General features: G+C 36.3%; 1 protein-coding gene across 1 annotated transcript; it reads right to left on the bottom strand.

The window, feature by feature from the left end:
• Window positions 1-869: 869 nt before the first annotated feature.
• LOC306863067 (uncharacterized protein) lies at window positions 870-20,665 on the bottom strand. The gene is made up of 13 exons (XM_079406230.1): window positions 20,513-20,665; window positions 16,013-16,878; window positions 13,676-13,856; window positions 13,448-13,587; window positions 12,806-13,053; window positions 11,851-12,153; window positions 10,699-10,975; window positions 9,662-9,839; window positions 9,384-9,541; window positions 6,697-6,771; window positions 6,471-6,617; window positions 6,277-6,373; window positions 870-2,112 (listed from the first exon to the last, which is right to left on the bottom strand). The coding sequence occupies exons 2-13, from the start codon at window positions 16,824-16,826 to the stop codon at window positions 2,049-2,051; spliced, it is 2,682 nt and encodes an 893-aa protein (XP_079262356.1). The 5' UTR covers window positions 16,827-16,878; window positions 20,513-20,665; the 3' UTR covers window positions 870-2,048.
• Window positions 20,666-22,561: the final 1,896 nt, after the last annotated feature.

Here is a 22,561-nt window from a genome sequence, read left to right as displayed (position 1 = left end):
CTTCTCTTCCTGTGCAGCAGGCCACAGATGTACTTCTGAAGCGTAGCATCGTCTGACATGCTGTCACTATGTGCACAAAACCACATACATGCACACGCTTCCACACGCTCACTTTACATAAGCATTAGACTGTTAAAAATACAACACAAAAACACAAATTTTCACACATGACTACAGCTGTGTAATGAATAACAGACAGATAAGGTCATGCATGTTAGCTAAAATGCATACAGTAAAAAATAAGTCAATGCAGGTCAGTGTGACTTTGTCTTAAGAAGATGCATCTGATACAGACAGGACAGGAAGTGGTGATTAAAGAACAGGAAGAGAAAAGAGAGACTGAGAGATCAGACTGACAAATGAGACAGACCACTAAAAATACTAAATAAGTATATGGGGTCAGTTTGGAGTCAAGGATGCATTAAATTGAACAAAAGTGACAGTAAAGACATTTATAATGTTACCAAAGGTTTCTCTTTCAAATAAATGCTGTTCAAAGAATTCTGAAAAAAAGAAAATTTAATTGTTTCCACAAAAATATGAAGCAGCACAACTGTTTTTAACTCTGATAATAATAAGAATAAGCATGATCTGAGTTATCATGTGACTCTGAAGACTGGAGTAATGATGCTGAAAATGTAACTTTGCATCACAGAAATAAATTACATTTTAAATTAGAAAACATTTTAAATTGTAATAAAATTTCATATTATTGCTGTTTTTACTGTATTTTTGTATAATAAATGCATCCTTGGCGAGCAAAAGAGACTGACAAACATTAAAAAAAAAACATTTCAACCCCAAATGTTTGAATGTATATATTATAAATAAATAATATAAAATTAAATAAACACACATATACTCAATATTAACAAATAGAAACATTTATTGTGATTGTATTACTTTAGAAAATTTCCTCTTCCAAATGTACATAAGACTGGTAATGAAAATCAAAGATGAAAGACTAAATCAATAATCAATAACATTAAAAATCCTATAAAGGAATCAGTGAGAATGCAACATTTGCAAATTGTATTTTAGTTTTGCTGCAACAAGAACAAAAAAAAATGGACATAATGGAACACAATTCAGTTCTACACTTCTATTCTGACAAAAATAGTAATCAGCATTATACCTTGCCTTCTTGACCCTTTATTTCCTGTGTGTGTGTGTGTGTGTGTGTGTGTGTGTGTTTCTGCTCTACGTCTTAAGAAACCCGAGCTGACTGTCTGATTCAGTGTCATGAGCGCTGCCAGTCCTACAACGACAATTAAGTGACAGAACACTCTAATATCTCATTAACAGGCCATTAAGATTAACTAACAACTGAGAATGGAAATGAATTGAGCGAACAGTGAACTTTAATGTTTTTTGCTCTGTCTTACCATAATGGCACATTATGGTTCAACACACAGAAATGCGTCTGTAGTCACGAACACCGCTCTGACGACCCTGAGAACAACTGATAATACTGTGCAGATGCATAAAAGAAAATCTGTAAACACATAAAACAAACACAACACCTGCAGAAAGACTCACAGAGGAGGAAAGATTCTGTATGGCAAATACGGTAATCACAAACGGCCAGACATTAGCAGATGCACATGTCAAATGCTGACAAACACTGATAAAGCTATGTATCAATATGCTAAGATTTAAATGAACTTTATTAATTTTTTTACCGTCTTTACTGCTAACTAATGACAATTCAATTCAAAGCCACATTATGAAACAAAAATACAATAAAAGAATGATTTTTGGAACATTTGATAAAACACTAAAGAAATCAAACATCCTGATGTCATAATAAAATCTTTGAAATATCAACATTGCATAATCAAAGTGTTTCTGATAAAACTGTGAGCCTGCATTCATCTATAGTACAAACACATTCATCTTTTATAAAAACTAACAAATGCTCAAACACTCATGATCCTGCATAAATTCATCCACACTCGCACACGCGCACACGCACGCACACGCACACGCACACACGCACACGCACGCACACGCACACGCACACACGCACACGCACACACGCACACACACTAGAGATCGAGCGGCGTCTCGGCCTGTTCACTCAGCTGCATGGAGAGGTAGTCAGCAGGACGCCTGCCAAAAGATCATGCACATAATGAGTTGCAATGAATGTTTTAACATAATACACTCACCGGCCACTTTATTAGGTACACCTGTTCAATTGCTTGGTAACACAAATTGCTAATCAACAATCACATGGCAGCAAGCATTTAGGCATCTACTGTAGACGTGGAGCATCAGAATGGGGAAGAAAGGGGATTTAAGCGAACGTGGAATGATTGTTGGTGCCAGACGGGCTGGTCTGAGTATTTCAAAAACTGCTCATCTACTGGGATTTTCACACACAACCATCTCTAGGGTTTACAGAGAATGGTCCGAAAAAAAGAAAAAGTTGTGTGGACGAAAATGCCTTGTTGATGTCAGAGGTCAGAGGAGAATGGGCAGACTGGTTAGAGATGATAGAGAGGCAACAGTAACTCAAATAACCACTCGTTACAACCAAGCAGTGGCGTAACTTTGCTTTGAAAAGTGGTGGGGACACCGCACAAAACGTTTTGCTATTTGTTTATTTAATAACCGAATTTACTTGGTGACTGATTTCAGAGTTGGAAATGCACTTAATTTCCACACATGCATCACATTCACAAATATGTCTATAAACATCCAAATAAGCAAAACGTAACATTCACAATGTGGAACAACTTGCTAAAAGGACAACTTGCTAAAAGTAGGTGTGATCAATGCACGCGCTGAACGAAGAATCAACATTACGTCAAGAGTCAAGACAAGCCCACAAAATGTTTCCTCATCCAATCAAATAATTTAACCAATCCTGAACTACGCAAAACCTTGTGTAAAACATGAATGAGAGTTCATTTGTGTTTGAAATAGCTACCTTTATTAATTAAATAAATTAAATTGTTTTGACGAATCTTTTTTTTATGACGTTTTTATAAAAGCTCTATTTTTTCCTCCCCCACCCCACATGTAAAGGCTAGTTAACGGTAAATGTTGCTACCTATAGCATAAATGTTAAAACATCAACAAAATGTCCAAAAGAAAGTGTGGAAGTGATATAAGAAGCTTTTTAGTGAAGCAGCCACGCACAGTAAAGGCCATTGCACACTGAGTCCGAATTTTTCGTCCGAAATTTTCGCACGTTGAAAAATAAATACGACCTCACGTTGTCAATCACGTTTGCACACTGCCTCCGAAATTGTCGTCCGTCAAAAAAAATCGGATCGGGTTCGATTTTTTGCGTTTTTCGCATCCGTATAAAGCATTTTGAGATGCTTTGAGAAGGTGTTTTGACCATTCAGAGCCACCGTACAAGCGAAAGCCAAAATCCAAAATGGTGTCAGACAAATTAATACACTTCGTCTTGCAGCACAGAGCACTTTATGACAAACAAATTGCGGAATACAAAGATACAGAATATAAAGAACTGCTGTTGCCTATTTTTTTATGCCTGGCGCGCACCTTTCCGATGCCGCAGTTCAGTGTGTGTGTGTGTCTGTGGGTGTATCCATACCTCAGACAGTCTCTGTTCAGGATAAATTGGTTCACGGAAATTGGTGGTCTTCTTTTTAATATGTGGATTCAGTATCGCTAGCAAAGTATCAAACTGAGGCACTGACATCCTGAAATAAAGTTTGAATCTCTCGGGATAATCCCGCAGCTCTTTGATAAGGAGGTGGAACTCTCCTTCCTCTCTGCGCAATCTAAGGATTGGATGGACCCAATATTTCCTTTTTCTTTTTCTTTTTTTAAAAAGAGAGAGGCCAACAAAATCATCCTCACTGCTTGAAGACATTTTGTATAGTTTTGCGAATTCTTTCGCAACGGATTAATTAAAACGCATTGGACTCAGTGTGCAAGGTCTCTGTGCGTGATGAATTTTTAAGAATGCGAAAAAACGCATGCGAAAATTTCGGACTCAGTGTGCAGAGACCTTAAGACTAAAATACAGTATTAACATTGTAGACTACAAATAAATTTTAAAAGAGGTACAGGATCTGTAGACTAATTAATTATAGGGAAAGGAAACTACATATCCCATGACGCATATCGTGTATCTCGCGATAGTTTCACAAGGAGACTTAATATTCATCTTTGAGGATGTTGAAAAGCTTCTGACCGGCGGAAAAAATTGTTAAATGAATGAATTAGATTATGAAGAGTGACGATTTGTAGATGGTGCTTTTCCTTTAATACATACCTTACGCAATCTATTTTTCAGTTACTTTTTAAAAGTGGTGGGGACAATATCGAGCCTGGGAAAAAGTGGTGGGGACATGTCCCACCCGTCCCACCCGTAAATTACGCCTATGCAACCAAGGTATGCAGAAAAACATCTCTGAACGCACAACACGTCAAACCCTGAAGCAGATGGGCTACAGCAGCAGGAGACCACACCGGGTGCCACTCCTGTCAGCTAAGAACAGGAAACGGAGGCTACAATTCGCACAGGCTCACCAAAATTGGACAATAGAAGATTGAAAAAACGTTGCCTGGTCTGATGAGTCTCGATTTCTGCTGCAACATTCAGATGGGTCAGAATTTGGCGTAAAGAACATGAAAGCATGGATCCATCCTGCCTTGTCTCAGCGGTTCAGGCTGGTGGTGGTGGTGTAATGGTGTGGGGGATATTTTCTTGGCACACTTTGGGCCCCTTAGTGCCAATTGAGCATCGTTTAAACGCCACATCCCACAGTATTGTTGCTGACCATGTCCATCCCTTTATGACTACAGTGTACTCCTCTTCTGATGGCTACTTCCAGCAGGATAATGCACCAAAGCTCAAATCATCTTAGACTGGTTTCTTGAACATGACAATGAGTTCACTTTACTCAAATGGCCTCCACAGTCACCAGATCTCAATCCAATAGAGCACCTTTGGGATGTGTTGGAACGGGAGATTCGCATCATGGATGTGCAGCCGACAAATCTGCAGCATCTGCGTGATGCTATCATGTCAATATGGACCAAACTCTCTGAGGAATGTTTCCAACACCTTGCTGAATCTATGCCACGAAGAATTAAGGCAGTTCTGAAGGCAAAAGGGGGTCCAACCCGGTACTAGCAAGGTGTACCTAATAAAGTGGCCAGTGAGAGTATATGTTTTTCAATTGCTAAAAATGCACAAGGACACATTCATCCTACAAATAGGCCGATCCCACAACAAAGACTTTAAATGCCTTATAAATTACTCTTAGAAATTAAGGAATAGCACACCATATGAGATGGTACTTTGATATATACCATTGTACAGAAAGATCATATTCATGGTCCCATAGTATTTACCATGCTACGGCAACGTACTTAAAGAATGCTGTGGTTTTACTGCATTTATCATCTAAAAGACTATGGCTATACCATGTTTTAAAAGTGAAAAAAGTTCTCAAATGTGGAATTTTTCAAGTATAATTTTTCAGCATTTTGTGTGTGTTTTAAGAGAGGAGTATTCTCAAGATTAGTAGATCAAGATTATTTTATATTTAAAAAACATTTAAATAGTTTTCAACTGTATATTAATATTAATGCAATAAATTGGCATGAATGAAATGTATTCAATATTTTAAAATAAGTTAAGCTGTAAACTGTATACTGATATTATTAAATGTATTAATTAGCATAAATAAAATTACATTATATTTAGAAAAAGTTGAAAAATTTTTAAACTGTATTTTGATATTAATTCAATTTATTAATTGGCATAAATAAAAAATTATTAATATTTTAAAAATAAAATAAGTTGAATTACTTTTAAACCATATACTGATGTTTAATGGCATAAATAAACTGTGTGCTGACTTTAATTAATTTTTTTATTTGGCATAAAAAATATTTTTCAAATAAACTGCATGACATCTACAGTATATTGACATCAAATCAATTGATCAATTTGCATAAATGTATTAAACATTTAATATTTAAAAGATATTTTGATATTAATTCAATTTATTAATTTGCATTAATTACTTAATATCTAAAACATAAAATAAGAAAATATTATTTTTAAACCTTTGATATTAATTTGATATCTTAAATAAAATTTAAAAACTACAACTACTTTTAAATAGTACACTGGTTCAATTTATTAAATTAAATTAAAGTTTTAAATGGCACATAATGTACTTTTTTTTAATATATATAAAATCAACTGACAGCCCTAACCTCATCACATCATCATCACAGAGACTTTCATGCAAAACACACAAACTGATCTGTCCTCACCTTTTTTTGTACAAGAACACAAACAGAGCAGCACCCAGTGCGAACAGCAGGAGCGCCGCGAGCACAAGCCCAACCTGCAGAGCGGCCGACGACCCCGCTGCACATACAAGCACACAGTTACTTACTTCAGATCAAAACATACCCTGAATATCCATAGGAGTATAGTAAAATATTAACATGTGTGTGTCTTGTACCTCCATGAACCTGTTGCTCCTGTTCAGCTGAACATGAGAGCTTGTTGTCACTCAGTATCTCATTGATTCGCTCCCTCTGTTGGTCAGAAACAGAAAGAACAGACCCCTGTGCATACAACCGACCCGCCTCACAGGACACATTCACACCTCACACGGGGGAAAGACAAGAAATAATTATAAATAATAATATTTTTACACCATTAATGTGTGCTTTCAAGTGTCTTACCTTTAACATGTAAGTTTGAGATCCCACAGTTACACAGCCGCTCTAATAAAACAGCTAACTCCTCCTGGGCACAATCTGAGACAGAGAATTACTTTTACTGTTGATTTTATTTAGAAAAGTACATTTTGGATGCATCTTACACCAAGCGTCCAATAGAAAGAGATGAATATGTGTGCAGGTTATGCGAATTCATAAATGTGAGCTTATGTGCAAAATAACTTTATAACATGAGTTCATATCATGAGGGATCGAAAGTTTATTGATCTTTCTGAAATGAAAAGGTACACATTAACTCAAAATGTCAGGGTTTTCACACTGTATGACCAGTTATTTTCCATATCTTTTACAGTAATTTGTGATGACGAGATAATTTTTTTTTTACACTTATAGACAGTGAAATAATACAAAATGAGCATAGCAGAAAATTAGATACAGTGTTACTGAAAAGTTTGGATCAAGGCAGCAAAAATACAGTAAAACATTCAATTTAATTTTTTTACACTCATCAAGGCAGCATTTATTTGATCAAAACTGCAGTAATAACAGTAATATTGTGAAATAATATTATAATTTCAAACAACTGTTTTCTATTTTAATATATTTTAAAATGTAATTTATTTCTTTGAAAATTGTTGACAACTGTTGTGCTGCTTCATATGTTTGTGGAAACTGTGATACATACAGGTACATCTAAAAAAAAAAATTTAAAAGTTGAAAACGTTTCAAAAAGTTAAACTTTCATATATTTTAGATTCATTACATGTAAAACATTTCAAAAGGTTTTTTGTTTTAATTTTGATGATTAGATCTTACAGCTCATGAAAGTCAAAAATCAGTATCTCAAAATATTAGAATATTTACATTTGAGTTTCAATTAAAGACCATCCCTACAGTATAAATTCCAGGTATCTCTCGTTCTTTGAAACCACAATAATGGGGAACACGGCTGACTTGGCAATGATCCAGAAGACGAACATTGATGCCCTCCACAAAGAGGGTAAGTCACAGAGGGTCATTACTGAAAGATGTAGCTGTTTACAGAGTGCTGTATCAAAGCATATTAAATGCAAAGTTGACTGGAAGGAAGAATTTGGGTAGGAAAAGGTGCACAAGCAACAGGGATGACCGCAAGCTTGAGAATACTGTCAAGCAAAGCTGATTCAGACACTTGTGAGAGCTTCACAAGGAGTGGACTGAAGCTGGAGTCAGTGCATCAAGAGTCACCACGCTCAGACGTCTTCAGGAAAAGGGCTACCAAGCCACTTCTGAACCAGAGACAACATCAGAAGCCTCTTACCTGGGCTGTGGAGAAAAAGAACTGGACTGTTGCTCAGTGATCCAAAGTCCTCTTTTCAGATGATTTTGCATTTCATTTGGAAATCAAGGTCTGGAGTCTGGAGGAAGAGTGGAGAGGCACAGAATCCATGTTGCTTGAAGTCCAGTGTGAAGTTTCCACAGTCAGTGATGATTTGGGCTGCCATGTCATCTGCTGGTGTTGGTCCACTGTGTTTTCTGAAGTCCAAGGTCAACGCAGCCATCTACCAGGAAATATTAGAGCACTTCATGCTTCCTTCTGCTGACAAGCTTTATGGAGATGCTGATTTCATTTTCCAGCAGGACTTTAGCACCTGCCCACACTGCCAAAACCACTTCTAAGTGGTTTGCTATACGCCATATAGAATCTATGGGATATTTTCAAGAGAAAGATGAGAAACAGTGGATCCAACAATCCAGACGAGCTGAAGGCTCAATAGTGCCTCATCAGAGCCACAGGCTGATCGCCTCCATGCCATTCCTCACTGATGCTGGCGTTTGTGCTAAACGAGTCCCGACCGAATATTGAGTGCATAAATGAACATACTTTAAAGAACTTGAACTTTTCTGTTTTGCAAATCCTTTTTTTGATTGATCTTAGGATATATATGTTTTGAGTTACTGATTTTTGACTTTCATGAGCTGTAAACTCTAATCATCAAAATTAAAACAAAAAACATTTGAAATGTTTTAGTTTACATGCAATGAATCTAGAATATATGAAACTTTACATTTTTGAAATAAGTTACAATTAATAATAATAAATTTTTCACGATATTCAAAATTTTTTAGATGCACCTGTACTCATAACAATTTCTAGGGGTGCCAATAATTGTGTCCAACGTTTATTAGAGAAAAACTTTTATTTCACAATGATATTTCCCCCATTTTAAATTCTTATCATCCAATGAAAGGTTCGATTTTTGTGAATTTGTTTTTATAAAAGATCAAAAGGATTAACAACGCAGATTAATTTTCACAGCCTTCTTTACCAAGGGTGTCGATATTTTTGGCCATGACTGTATATATATATATATATATATATATATATATATATATATATATATATATATATATATATATACACACACACACACATTGTTAAAATCTTAATTCTTATTTTGTGAAAAAACTGTACATGATGGAAAGTTTTTGTTGATATTTTTGAACTCAGCATTATCAAATAAGGTAATATTAGGCCTCTTTTGCAACCCAGCAGAATGTTTTTTCCAACATGCAGGACTGTTATTTTCCGCTGTGCAAAGATTTTCCAAAATTTTGTGCTGCAGGGAAAAACCTGCAGCAAACCGCTCTTAGAATGACACGAGGATGAGTAGATGCCAATTTTAATTAGCCATTCCTTTAAAGATCACCTGATCTGTTCTGCCAGTTGTTATCGTCCAGCTGCAGGCACAGATCTGCGGAGCTGGAGAAGGCGGGGCTCGGGCAACGGTTCGGCAGGCGTGGAGTCGGCTGGGATGCGATCCAGAGAATAGGCCCGTCTGATGCACATCGAGATAAAGAAGCCGCACTAATCACACAAAAACACAGACACGCAGTTATGTGCATGAAACCAGCAGGTACGGTGTACAAACCTGATGAGACCAGCAACAACACACTGGATTCACATTCAAAAAGCTCCCCAACAAACCTAAAGAGTGTGTATACGAAGTGTGTCATGTTGTGCTGGAGAATTCTCTGTAACTTTGGGTCACTGGAAAAAACTAGATAGTCCAAATGACGTGAGTTGCTCCCACACAACCCTGATCCTGATGGCTCAAAACACAACAGCACTGCACCCAAATGACCCAGCGCTGGCAAACCCTGATCTGCACAAACACAAAGATGAATGAGCCAACAAATCAATTTTACTTAGAATTTATCTGCTACTCAATTGAAATCACTGATTGCATTAGAGAACAACAGTCTGAAGTCATAATCCAATTCATTTTCTCTATAGAAAAATGTTATATAAATAATTATTATATTTTATTTGAGGTTGACGATTTATGCTTCAGTTTCATAAAATAAATCCTGTTCATTAGTCAAATTTTGAACAGTACAGAACAAGACATTAGCATACTAGTATATCATTCCAAGCACATAATAAAGGCAAAAGCTTAAAATAAAAACTAAACTAAACTAAAAATAAATTCAAGTAAAATAACAAAAATTTAATAAATAAAAATTAAATTAAAATGACAAAAAAATCAAATATTAAGAATAAAATAAAATACTCCACAAATAATATAATAAAATAAAAATGATGAAAAAAATAAATAAAAATTAAATAATAAAAATAAGACAATTCAAATGCTCAAAAAATAAAATAAAAAATAAAACAAAATAAAATATTGGCGCCAATAACCTTGTGGGCTGCACGCTGACATATAGCGCAGTTACAGCCTATATATATTTATATAAGTACACAGCCTGGTTCTTTTTCATTTTTACTCAGATCTTCATTCAAATCAAAATATGTAATATTGTGATTCATCTCAGAGCTGGTTGATCTTTACTGACGAATTTTCAGAATGTCATTGAAGAAAAACAATGGGAAAAATTAATTTCAGTGACCAAAGATGATATTTGGCTGTATATAAAGTTAAAGACACATAAGTCTATTTCTATTCAAACAAATCAAGCTGTGCCTCACAAAGAAGGCATTTCCAGATCAAACGCACGCACCTGCGTGAGAATCATTGGTGACCAGATAGAGCCCGTCACTTCCTGTGCTGCCAGTGAGCGGGATGCTCCATTCTGTAGCGTCTTCCCCAAAAAACACCAAAACAAGTCCATTCAGTGGAGTCGACGGTGGGCCACTCAGCTCCACAAATAAACTCTCCTGTGACTGGTTTACCACTGAGGTCTTGCCCCATTCATTGATGACGAGACCCTCAGGAGGCGGAGGTATAGTGGGTTTGGGAGGACAGTTATTCTGCTTCCTTGGTGTGGGAGAAGTGACCTGTGGACACATAGAGGGTTAATATGACACACAATTGATAGACATAAAATCCTAAAAAAGTAGGACTACAAAATAAACCCTGACAGGCTACTTACTTAATAGTTTCCTGTTTGCAATGTCATACTACGTACCATTTTTGCATTACGTTTAATCTGCATAGTAAGTAAATGTTATAGACGACCCACTACCTTTGCCAAAATATGAGGTTTATAACCAGCACCAAATGGGTGGAGGACTGTACACAATGAAATTTGCTCAACTTCTCTCACCTGTGATTTTTAACATCATCAACTTGATTATTATATAATTACACTGCCAAAAATTAGATTTTTTTTTTGTCTATTAGAATAAAAACAATTATTATTAAAAAAAATATTTATTATAAAATTAGACTGGATTATTATTAGTATTATTATTTTTATTTTTTTCCTATTACTAATTTTTCCTGGTAATTGTTTTGCTCTTGACTTTGACAGTATGTTTGATTTGCAACAATCCCTCTGTAAAAAAAAAAAAGTTATCTTTCTTTAAAAGTTCATTTTAAATGTTAATAAAATGTAAAAAAATTAATAAAATAAATAAATAAATCGCACCAATAATGCTAGGAAGTTTAAAAATAATATACATTCTTTTGTATTAATCGGTAGGCATTATAATATATACTGTATATATAAAATAAAAACTGCAGACACCACAGAGGAATTATGAATTTATGAATTCTACTAAATGAAATGAAATTAAATCAGCCATCATGGGTGGAATTTCGAATTCCACATTTTAAAGTTAAAATTTTGCCTGAAGTCTACTCAAGGCAGATGTACAAATGATTGAGAATTCTGCATGAAGCTCACATGAACAGAAACACTAGATCTCACCCTGAAAGCATTGAGGTTGAGTCTCTCGGGTCCACATCGACTCAGGGTCTCGTCAGCCGGTAGGGCACTGATGTCCTCCAGCAGAGAGAGCTGTCCTGGTGTCAGCGCCTCCGTTAGCTCCGAAACCTTTTTATCTGACCCACGAGTGCGGTAAACCACCGCATCCAGCAAACCGCTTTTGGGAATATTCTGACCCTCTTTAGAGGGCGGAGACTTGCTGCGATATAACACTATAGCGTCCGGTCCGTTCTGAATAGTGTTCGATGGGATTCTAATGTCAGGGCCGACCTTCGAACTGCCAATCTGGAAGAACAGATTCAGAAAGATTAACAGCTGAAACGTTATGTTTGTTGCTTCAACCGTTCAAAAATTTGGTCTCAGTAAAGAAATTAATACTTTGATTCAGCAAAGATGCATTAAACTCAAAAAGTGACAGTAAAGACATTTATAATGTTACAAAAGATTTCTTATTCAAATAGATGCTGTTTTTTTTACTTTCTATTTATCAAAGAATCATTAAACAAATATATAATGTTATATATTAAACTGTTTTCAACATTCATAATAAATGTTTCTTAAGCAGCGAATTAGCATATTATTATGATTTCTGAAGGATGATGTGACACTGAAGACTGGAGTAATGATGCTGAAAATTCAGTTTTGATCACAAGAATAAATTACATTTTAGAATATATTCAAATAGAAAACAGATCTTTGAAATTGTAATAATATTTCATAATATTACTGTTTTTACTGTGTTTTTACTAAAATAAATACAACCGTGGCGAGCATAAAATAATTATTTCAAAAACATTGAAAAATCCTACCAACCCCAAACTTTTAAATGCTAGTGTACATAAACTGCCTTTACTTTTACAGCTGACACATACTTCTAACTGGAATTCAATCGTTTGTCTGATTTGTGCCACAAGTGTCCAAGAATGCATCAGCTCACCAGGAAGTATCCGTCATCATCCGTGTAATATCCATTCAGCTCCAGCTCATAGTACACCCTTCCAGTCTGTCCGTTGATCATCACCAGCCAGATGAAGTCCAGCGACATCTGGAAGCCAGACGGATGCCACAACTCTATAAACTCCTCGTCCTCGGCTCCTCCTGGTGAGTCAGTGTTGATCTCATTTAGCAGGAAATCAACATCGCTATGAATCGGGGGCTGGGTCCGTCCTGACACTGTGAAAGAGGCTGAAACGACACAACGCCAAAACATGATAGGACACATAAAAACGTGTCCTTAAAGGCACAATTCACCCAAAAAATGAAAATTCTGTCATCGTTTACTCACTCTCAAGTTGTTCCAAACCTGTTTGAAGAATGTGCGTAACCAAACAGTTGACGGTAGCCATTGACTTCCATAGTACAGACAAAATACTATGGAAGTCAATGGGTACAGTCAACTGTTTAGTTACAATCATCCTTTAAAATATCTTCTTTTGTGTTCAAAAGGTGAAAGAAACTCATACAAGTTTGGAACAACATGAGGATGAGTAAATGATGACTTTTCATTTTGGGGTGAACGATCCCTTTAACATGGAGGAGAAAATAAGTTTTGCTACATGAACTGAAAATCAAGACGTACTCATGTTAAGCGGGCAGGACTGAAACCAAACGCAGTCGTTGAGTTTTCCGGGACTCTGGGGCCTTGTTACAAACAGTCCTGGATCTCTCGTCCATTCGGCAACACCACAGCGACTGACACGAAGACCTGCTGTGAGAAAACTGCAGCATACAAACATGGATGAGCACATTCTATAATACACAGATGCCACAATAAATCATTCAGCATTGTATGGCACGTGTTGATCACCTCTCTGTGAGTATGAAAGGTTTTCTCCCTGGTATGAGTGTCTCTGTGAGGTTGTCACTGGGCATATGTGCAGAGTCACCGTAAACAAAGGCATCGATTGGCTGTTCGTGGCTGAGGGGGCCGTCCTTAGGGAAGTCTGATACCGGGCCTTTATACAACGCCAATGCTGCACTTTGTGACCCTAAAAGATCAAATATTATATTGCAAAATCATTTTAGTTTGACGAAAGTTTTTGTAATATTCATATTTCATCACTACATCAAAAGATAAAAAGTAAATTATATTTTGCAAAAAGATACATTTAAGACCACTATGACATTTTGCATTACTTTCATGACATATAAATCTAAATACTCTGTAGCATACAATAATGAAATATGAATAATTTACATATACAGTCATGGCCAAAAATATCGGCACTCTTGGTAAATATGATCAAAGAAGGCTGTGAAAATTCATCTGCATTGTTAATCCTTTTGATCTTTTATTAAAAAAAAAAAATCACAAAAATCTCACCGTTCATTGGATAATAAGAATTTAAAATGGGAGCAAATATCATTATGAAATAAATGTTTTTCTCTAATACACATTGGCCACAATTACCGGCACTCTTTTATTCAATACTTTTTGAAACCTCTATTTTTCAGTTTATCAGCTCTAAATCTTCTCCTATAATGCCTGATGAGGTTAGAGAACACCTGACAAGAGATCAGAGACCATTCCTTCATCCAGAATCACTCCAGATCCTTCAGATTCACAGCTCCATGACGGTGCTTCTTCTCTTCAGTTCACCTCACTCATTTTCTACAGGGTTCATGTCAGAGGACTGGAATGGCCAGCAGAAGCTTGGTTTTGTGCTCAGTGACCCATTTTTATGTTGTTTTTGAGGTTTGTGTTTGGATTATTGTCCGGTTGGAAGATCCAAACATGGCCCATTATAAGATTTCTAATAGAATCAGTCACTTATTGATTTTTTATCTGTTGGTATTTGATAGAATCCATGATGCCATGTGTCTAAACAAGATGTCCAGGAATACCTCCAGCAGAAATATAGGCCCACAACATCAGAAATACAGCAGTATATTTCATTGTACACATGGGGTACTTTTTATCCCTGTGTTCACCAAACCCATCTTGAGTGTTTGCTGCTAAAAAGCTCTTTTTTTAGTTTCATCTGACCATAGAAGCCAGTCCCATTTGAAGTTCCAGTTGTGTCTGATAACTGAATATGCTGGAGATTGTTTTTGAGCTAGGAGAATTGTTCTTGAAACCCTCCCAAACAACATGTGGTGATGTAGGAGCTGTTTGACCATTTTTTTTAAGGTTTTCTGACCCCAAGACTCAACTATTTTCTACAATTCTCCAGCTGTGGTCCTTGGAGAGTCTTTAGCCACTCAAACTCTCCTCCTCACCGTGCATTAGGACGATATAGACACACGATCTCTTCCAGACAGTTTCGTAACATTTTCTGTTGATTGGAAATTCTTAATTATTGCCCTGATGGTGGAAATGGGAATTTTCCCTGCTCTAGCTCTTTTCTTAAAGCCACTTCACTAATTTGTGAAGCTTAATTATCTTTTGTTGCACATCAGAAATATATTCTTTGGTTTTTCTCATTGTGACGGATGATTAAGGGAATTTGGGCTTTGTTTTCCCTCCTATGTATATTTCTATGAAACAGGAAGCCATGGCTGGATAATTTCATGTTCATAATCACCCTGGAGAGTTCAAAATTGTGAATATGAATGGGAACGTGTATTTGTCCAACGTGTATTTGAGAAAAACATTTATTTCATAATGATATATTTTAATTTCCCATTTTAAATTCTAATTATCCAATCAAAGGTTAGATTTTTGTGAATCTTTTAAATAAAAGATCAAAAGGATTAACAATGCAGATACATTTTCACAGCCTTCTTTGATCATATTTACCAAGAGTGCCGATATTTTTGGCCATGACTGTGTGTTTGTGAAAGAGAGAGAGAGAAATTAAATATTAATAATGCATATTGTTTACTTAGTATACAAAATAAGATGTGCTGTATTGAATTGAATTTCTGTTTAATTAAAAAATATATTATTGTATAAGGGCAGGATGATTTTTATTTATTCATTACTGCTTTTCTTTCATCACATTACAGTAACAAAAATTTAGGGGGGAGTATTTGTCATATTAGGATTCTGTCAAAAATCCCCATGGCCCTGCCCTGCAACATCAAGCCCCACCCTATATAGTATAGTATAGTATAAACTATACTATACTAGTACACAAATAATAGTAAAAACTATTAATAGTGTCCTTAAATAACTTTATCTGCAATACACAATCAACACTACCTGACAAACTTGCAGTATTCACAGGTACAGCGAATATTCCAGGCTCTTTTGCGATGAACTCCAGACTCGTGCTAATCAGATCCGTAGTAACATCATAAAGCACCAAAGAAAACGATCCGGTTGCCATGCCAACACTGAGTTCCACATTGCCCGACTGGTCCGACCCGCCGAGGTTGACTTCATTGAACCAGACCTCTGCAGGGGTCGGCGGCGGGCAGTGATTGACCCACGCAGGGGTCGGCGGGCCGGTGTAGAACGACCACAGGTTTTCTGACTGCCAGCAGCGCTGAATGGACTCGTCCCCCTCTAGAGCCGCCTCATCCTCCACATACGGGACCGAACCGGGAGTCAGAACGGATGCAAGGCCATCGGCGCCGTCTCTGGATTTACCTGAAGTGTATACAACAGCGTCCAGCAACCCCACTCCTGAAACCAGTCCCCCTTCAGCAACCGGCACCCAGTTGGGGCCGTAGAGCGCGATGGCGTCAGGCCCGTTCTGAACGGAGTTGGGTGGTAGAACGATGGCAGGACGAGGAGTCAGTTCAGAAGAGCCAACTACGAAAAAACCTCGCTGATCCGTGAGGTGTCCACTCAGATTGATGACCCGGTATGCTGAGTCTCCTTTGCCATTGTAGAACACAAGCGTGTATCCATCCAGAGAAGTAGGATTCGCACCTTCATAGTACAGCTCCACAAATTCCTGAGTGTCCAGTTTGGGATTGTCACAGTTGACTTCACTGATTATTAAACATGAGCTCGTCTGTTTGAAAACGCACATTAACGCCACACACACCAAACTCAGCTCCACACGCATGGCTAAAAACTCTCAGCATACCATGATAAACAAGGACTGATGGGAAAAGGACCTGTGAAAGGAAAACAGAAGGTTCATTCCAGATGAATGCAATCACGTTCAAAAGATATTAAGTTTCGTTTCCACAAAATCTGTACATTGCTTCTCCAGCAGTTGAGATATTGGCAATCTCAAGGACTAGCTATGAACTGGAAGGCATGAAAACACCCAACACGTCAAAACAGTTCCAAGATATTTCACTCTCTGCACTCATTTGGCACAACCCTAGGGATCAAAACAAAGAGCATGCCTCTCAAAACCAGGCAAGCATCAGGAAAACAGTCCATGCAACTGTATTGCACACATGATAGCACTGTCAGGAAAGACACTTATAAATAAGTATTTGGGTAGTGAACTATTAATAGTAGCACATTCTTAATAACTGTGAAGGAAGTTTGGTTCTTTAGTCAACTTAAAAAAAAAAAAAAACAGTTCACCCAAAAAATAAAATTCTGTCATCCTCAAGTTGTTATAAACACATATGTTTTTGTTTCTTCTGATGAAAATGTTGGTAACCAAACAGTTGACGGTAGCCATTTAGTTTCACATAGGGTGGAAAAAATACTAAGTGAATGGTTTTTGTTTACCAACAGAATTTTCATTTTCGGGTAAACTATCCCTTCAAGTATGAACTATGGCCCCCATAAACTTAATTGAAAATGAGAAATCTTACCTTGACAACTGAACGAAATAAAATAGGCTTCAGTTTAATACTACATGTACACACACACACACACACACACACACATAATATATATTGTAATATACACATATGTCTTGTAATCCCCCAAATAACACTGGTTTAGGATAGTGTACTTAAATCTGTCTAGAAATCAACACTACCTCACAAAAAACAGCAGATGAATATTTTTACATAAAATTTTGGGGGATTAAATAATTCTGGGAAGCATATTCTTAACATAATTTTTTTTTTAATTAACGAAAATCAGAAATGTTGATTTGGCAACTTAAATGAAATAAAATAAGTTTAAGTAATGAAATTACAAAATTACTAACACTAAGAAATTAAAGCCAGACAGAAATGTAAAGAAAAAAAACGAAAAAAATTAAATAAAAATTAAATAGAAAACCAATCATATAAACATAAAATAAATACTAAATAATAAATACTATAATAGCATATAAATAATACTACAATAACACTGGTTTGCAAATAGTCCTTGAATGAGTTTATCTGTGAGTCTGCAAACGTAAGGATCCAAATAACACTGGCTGGCAGTATTTACAGATATAGTGAAGATTGCAACCAGACAGAGGTTTATAAATGACAAACTTCTAGGGCGTAAACTGTAGCATATTCTTAGTAACTTAGTGTGGTTCTTCAATGCCAATTTTTTTGCAGCACCAAAAAAAAACAAGCACTTATGCAACGATAGTCATCTGATGCTTCGTCACAGTCTCCATTAATCTGCCAATCCAGCTTCGGCCATGTGCTCAGAACTTTTCAGAAAATGTTTTATTTCACCAGCAAGCAGTGGCTGCAGAGTAGTGCTGGAAAGGTTACTTTGGAAATGTAATAGGTTACAGATTACCCTATTTAAAATGTAATAAGTGTCACTATTTCAATTACTTTTTATTTAATTGACAAAAGCACAAAGAAAAGACTTCCAAAGTTTTCACTGACCAACTTAAATTTTGATTTTGATTTTTTGTTTGCAACACGCTACAAAAAAGTTGAGACGGAGGCAAAAACAAAAGTGAAAAGGTTATAGAATAACCAAATTAAACTGTTTTGAAACAGTCCACAATAAGCTGCTGAACAGGTAATCGGTGAAGGGATCGTGATTTGGTGTAAAATGGGTCTCTCTGACTTTCAAAATCCTTCATCATTTGAATTAAGATCATAATCATTTCATTTTAAAGCACAGCCACCACAAATCAGACTTACTTTGAGATCATTCGGAGGTTAAATACAGATTTAAAACCATAAGAAATACTGTTTTTGAAAACAAATCTTTGCATAGCTACGACAGGAAACACTGGAATCTAACAATGCCTTGGAAAAATAAAGCATATGCATAAACCCAAATAAGAAATAAACAGTCATTGAATAAGCATGCGTCCTATTCTGTGTACTAAACTCCTGAAACATTGGTGTGTTATATTTTGCAGTCACTGCAACTTATGAAAGAAATCAATTAAATCTGTATGTGGGTGTTTGTGTGAAATAAAATCAGGTGTAACCGTTAACTGTACAGTAACTGTAATTTAATAAGACATTTTTGCTCAGTAACTGTATCGGATTACAATTACAATAAATTACATAATTCTGTTACATGCAACTAGTTACTCCCCAACAGCAAATACTGAATATCGACTAGTGCTATTTTAAATGAGTCATAAAATAGGCCTACAATAAACATTTAAGAAACTCTGTAAAGGGCAATTTGGGCTGGAAAAGGGAAACAAATAAAATCATGTCTATGTTCAACAGTGTCCACCCCGTTTTTCATTTCTGGAAGTATTTTTCTAATAGGGATTTTAAACAGTCTTCTTTTAAGGGTTATAAGCCATGAGCCAAACCAACCAGCTATAGGTGAAACACATTACAAACTTTAATTTGAAGCAAAAAAAACTAAAAATAAATAAAGGTACAAGACTCAGCAGCTTTAAAGAGGAAAAGAACTACAAGGGCATGAAGGATTGTGAATGACAATGAAATAAAAAATGATGGAGAAATATAAAACTATTGGTTTAAAGATGCTAATTATATATAGAAACAATATATTTCAAATTAATTTTTATAAATATGCATGAAGTGTGAAGGCAGTAAAGTGTTATTTTACTGTGTTTTGCTTGTCGTGATTGCTGGATTGGTGGAGATGACAGCATATCCAATCAATTGACAATCTCACAGTTTACAGTATATCTGTCTTTAAAAGTTACTGTTAAAAATAAATGGAATTTTTGACTGAATCTCACGCTATAGCCTAAATCTGCAAATAATAGACTGGACTCTTCTTGTTGCTATAGCAATGGACTTTGAGAAGGAGACTATGTATTTTATGAAAAGCATGCTACTTTTAATACTTTTGCAGTCATATGTATCCTGCACACAGCATATAATTTTCTATAGGCAAAATTTGTGGCTTGACTGAATAAACGCATTTAGCAATCAATATTTTCAAATCATTTGTTGAGATTTTTACATAATTTGATAAATTTAATATGAACTAGTATTTTCGACATGATAACCAGACTGGCTGAATTAAACCTCCAGGTTTCTCAGGTCACGTGCCAACAATTAAGCATACTAAATGAATGTTTATATTTGCATACTGCATAAACCAGTGTATACTGCACAGCATGCAGTACGCTCATGTACCATTGCAAACAAACACCATCATCGTGACTTCACATAAAGCGTTGTTAACAGATTTTTGCACACTCCACACATGCAAAAGAGCTAACTGGAAAACATAAAGAGAAACGTGACAAGATCTGAGAAAAAGCAATGCATTTAACCTACTGAAAATCCATAACAAAGACAGTCGATTTCGCAACAGAACGAAGTTAAAACCTCTTTAACTCGCTGCGAAAACGACAAAGAAGGCAAGAGGAGGAGGAGGAGAACCGCAGTGATAATCATCGCATGTCGTGTGGTTTAATGGAGAAGCGTTGCTTACCGTGACGCCCGGATGAACGCGTTTGAAAGTGTTTTGTGAAGTTTCAGTAAGTTTAGCAGCGCAGAGGACGCGCGGTCAGTCTCTTCCAGGCGCGCGTGGGCGGTGAATCTGGACGAATCCAGTACATTCCCGGAGACACAACTCCTGCTTCCCAGAAAGATGCATCTGTGCTTTGTGTGTAACTTACTCCTAAAACAGCGCATGCATCATAGCCTGTTTCTCAATCCCCAAACTATTTTGACATTTAAGTTATACTTAAAAAAAATAAATGTAATTATTTAGGTAGAAAATATAAAAACCTTTGCAAGAACAAGTACAACAATGTAAGAGTGTTTCCACAGCTATTCATTCTATACAGTTCACATTAAAACAGATGTTTACCTTTGACCATGTCTTCGTCAATTACGACCTTACCGTTTTAATAGTTTTTTTTACATTATTATATTTTTTTAATTAATTATAAAAAATTGTGTTTTAAACAACGAGTAAAGTTAATTGAATTCTTTACGGTCTGGACATGATAGCTTATCAGCATTGTTGTTGTCCTTATCATACAAATGCATGATTAAATATGGCAAGCCGTTTGGACTTTTATTCCTTCTCAGGATATGAATTCTTGATATCAACAATTCAGTTTTTACTAGTTAAAATGTTAATTCTTGATATCAGGAATTAGATTTCTACTAGTAACAATGGCTATTTGTTACATTGTAACATGGCTGTTACAATGGACTTTTTGTAAGGTGTGTGTCCCATTACATCTGGCGTAAAAGTAACACAGCATTTCAGAAAAAGAACATCATACCAGCAGTAAAATATGGTGGTGGTAGTGTGATGGTCTGGGGCTGTTTCTGCTTCAGGACCTGGAAGACTTGCTGTGATGAATGGAACCATGAATTCAGCTGTCTACCAAAACATCCTGAAGGACAATGTCCGGCCATCTGTTCGTGACCTCAAGCTGAAGTGAACTTGGGTTCTGCAGCAGGACAATGATCCAAAACACACCAGCAAATCCACCTCTGAATGGCTGAAGAAAAACAAAATGAAGACTTTGGAGTGGCCTAGTCAAAGTCCTGACCTGAATCCTATTGAGATGCTGTGGCATGACCTTAAAAAGGCAGTTCATGCTCGAAAACCCTCCAATGTGGCTGAATTACAACAATTCTGCCAAGATGAGTGGGCTGTAACTCCTCCACAGCGCTGTAACAGACTCATCGCAAGTTATGGCAAACGCTTGATTGCAGTTGTTGCTGCTAAGGGTGGCCCAACCAGTTATTAGGTTTAGGGGGCAAGCACTTTTTCACACAGGGCCATGTGGGTTTGGATTTAGTTTTCCCTTCATAATAAAAAACTACATGTGTTTACTTGTGTTATCTTTGATTAATATTTAAATTTGTTTGTTGATCTGAAACATTAAAGTGTGACAAATATGCAAAAAAGGAAGGGAAGGGGGCCAACACTTTTTCCCACCACTGTATATAAAGGGAGGTATTGGCAAAATCCCATCTGTTGTAAATCATTATGAGCAATACAAGCTTTACAATTTGACAGGGTGTTATTTAAAATGTTAAAAGTCATTTTAATTTAAATACATTGGACGTTTTAGCCAAGTCGGTGTAATTGTCAGACAGTCCCTTGCGATAGCGCGTCAATGCTTTCTCTGGTTTACATTTACAGCAACAATACACCTAGGCGGGTTTGAACTCCTTTTTAATGTCGATATAAAGTGGTTGTTTACTGTTAAAACTAATCGTGGTATTGATATCTTTGTAGGACTCTATAGATCAAGGAAAGCAATGAAAATGCAGCGCGTTGCGTTCTTCTGACCTCATTTGCTTGCCTGTATATAGTTCACATAATCATCAATAAAGTGTATTCTGAGATCTGAGGTCTTATCACTGTATTAGTTCACTGAGGCATTGGGGAATCCTGGAGTATGAGGGGAACCCCAGTATTACATCACAGCTTCACACAAGCCATGATACAAAGTTACAGAAACTAAGCAACCGAAAGCATTATATTCCTCAGATGTAATGTTAGTTTTGTACT

This window comes from Barbus barbus (assembly GCF_936440315.1).
Source record: "Barbus barbus genome assembly, chromosome: 44".
In the NCBI taxonomy this organism is placed as follows: domain Eukaryota; kingdom Metazoa; phylum Chordata; class Actinopteri; order Cypriniformes; family Cyprinidae; genus Barbus; species Barbus barbus.
This window is presented reverse-complemented; position numbering and strand designations above follow the sequence as displayed.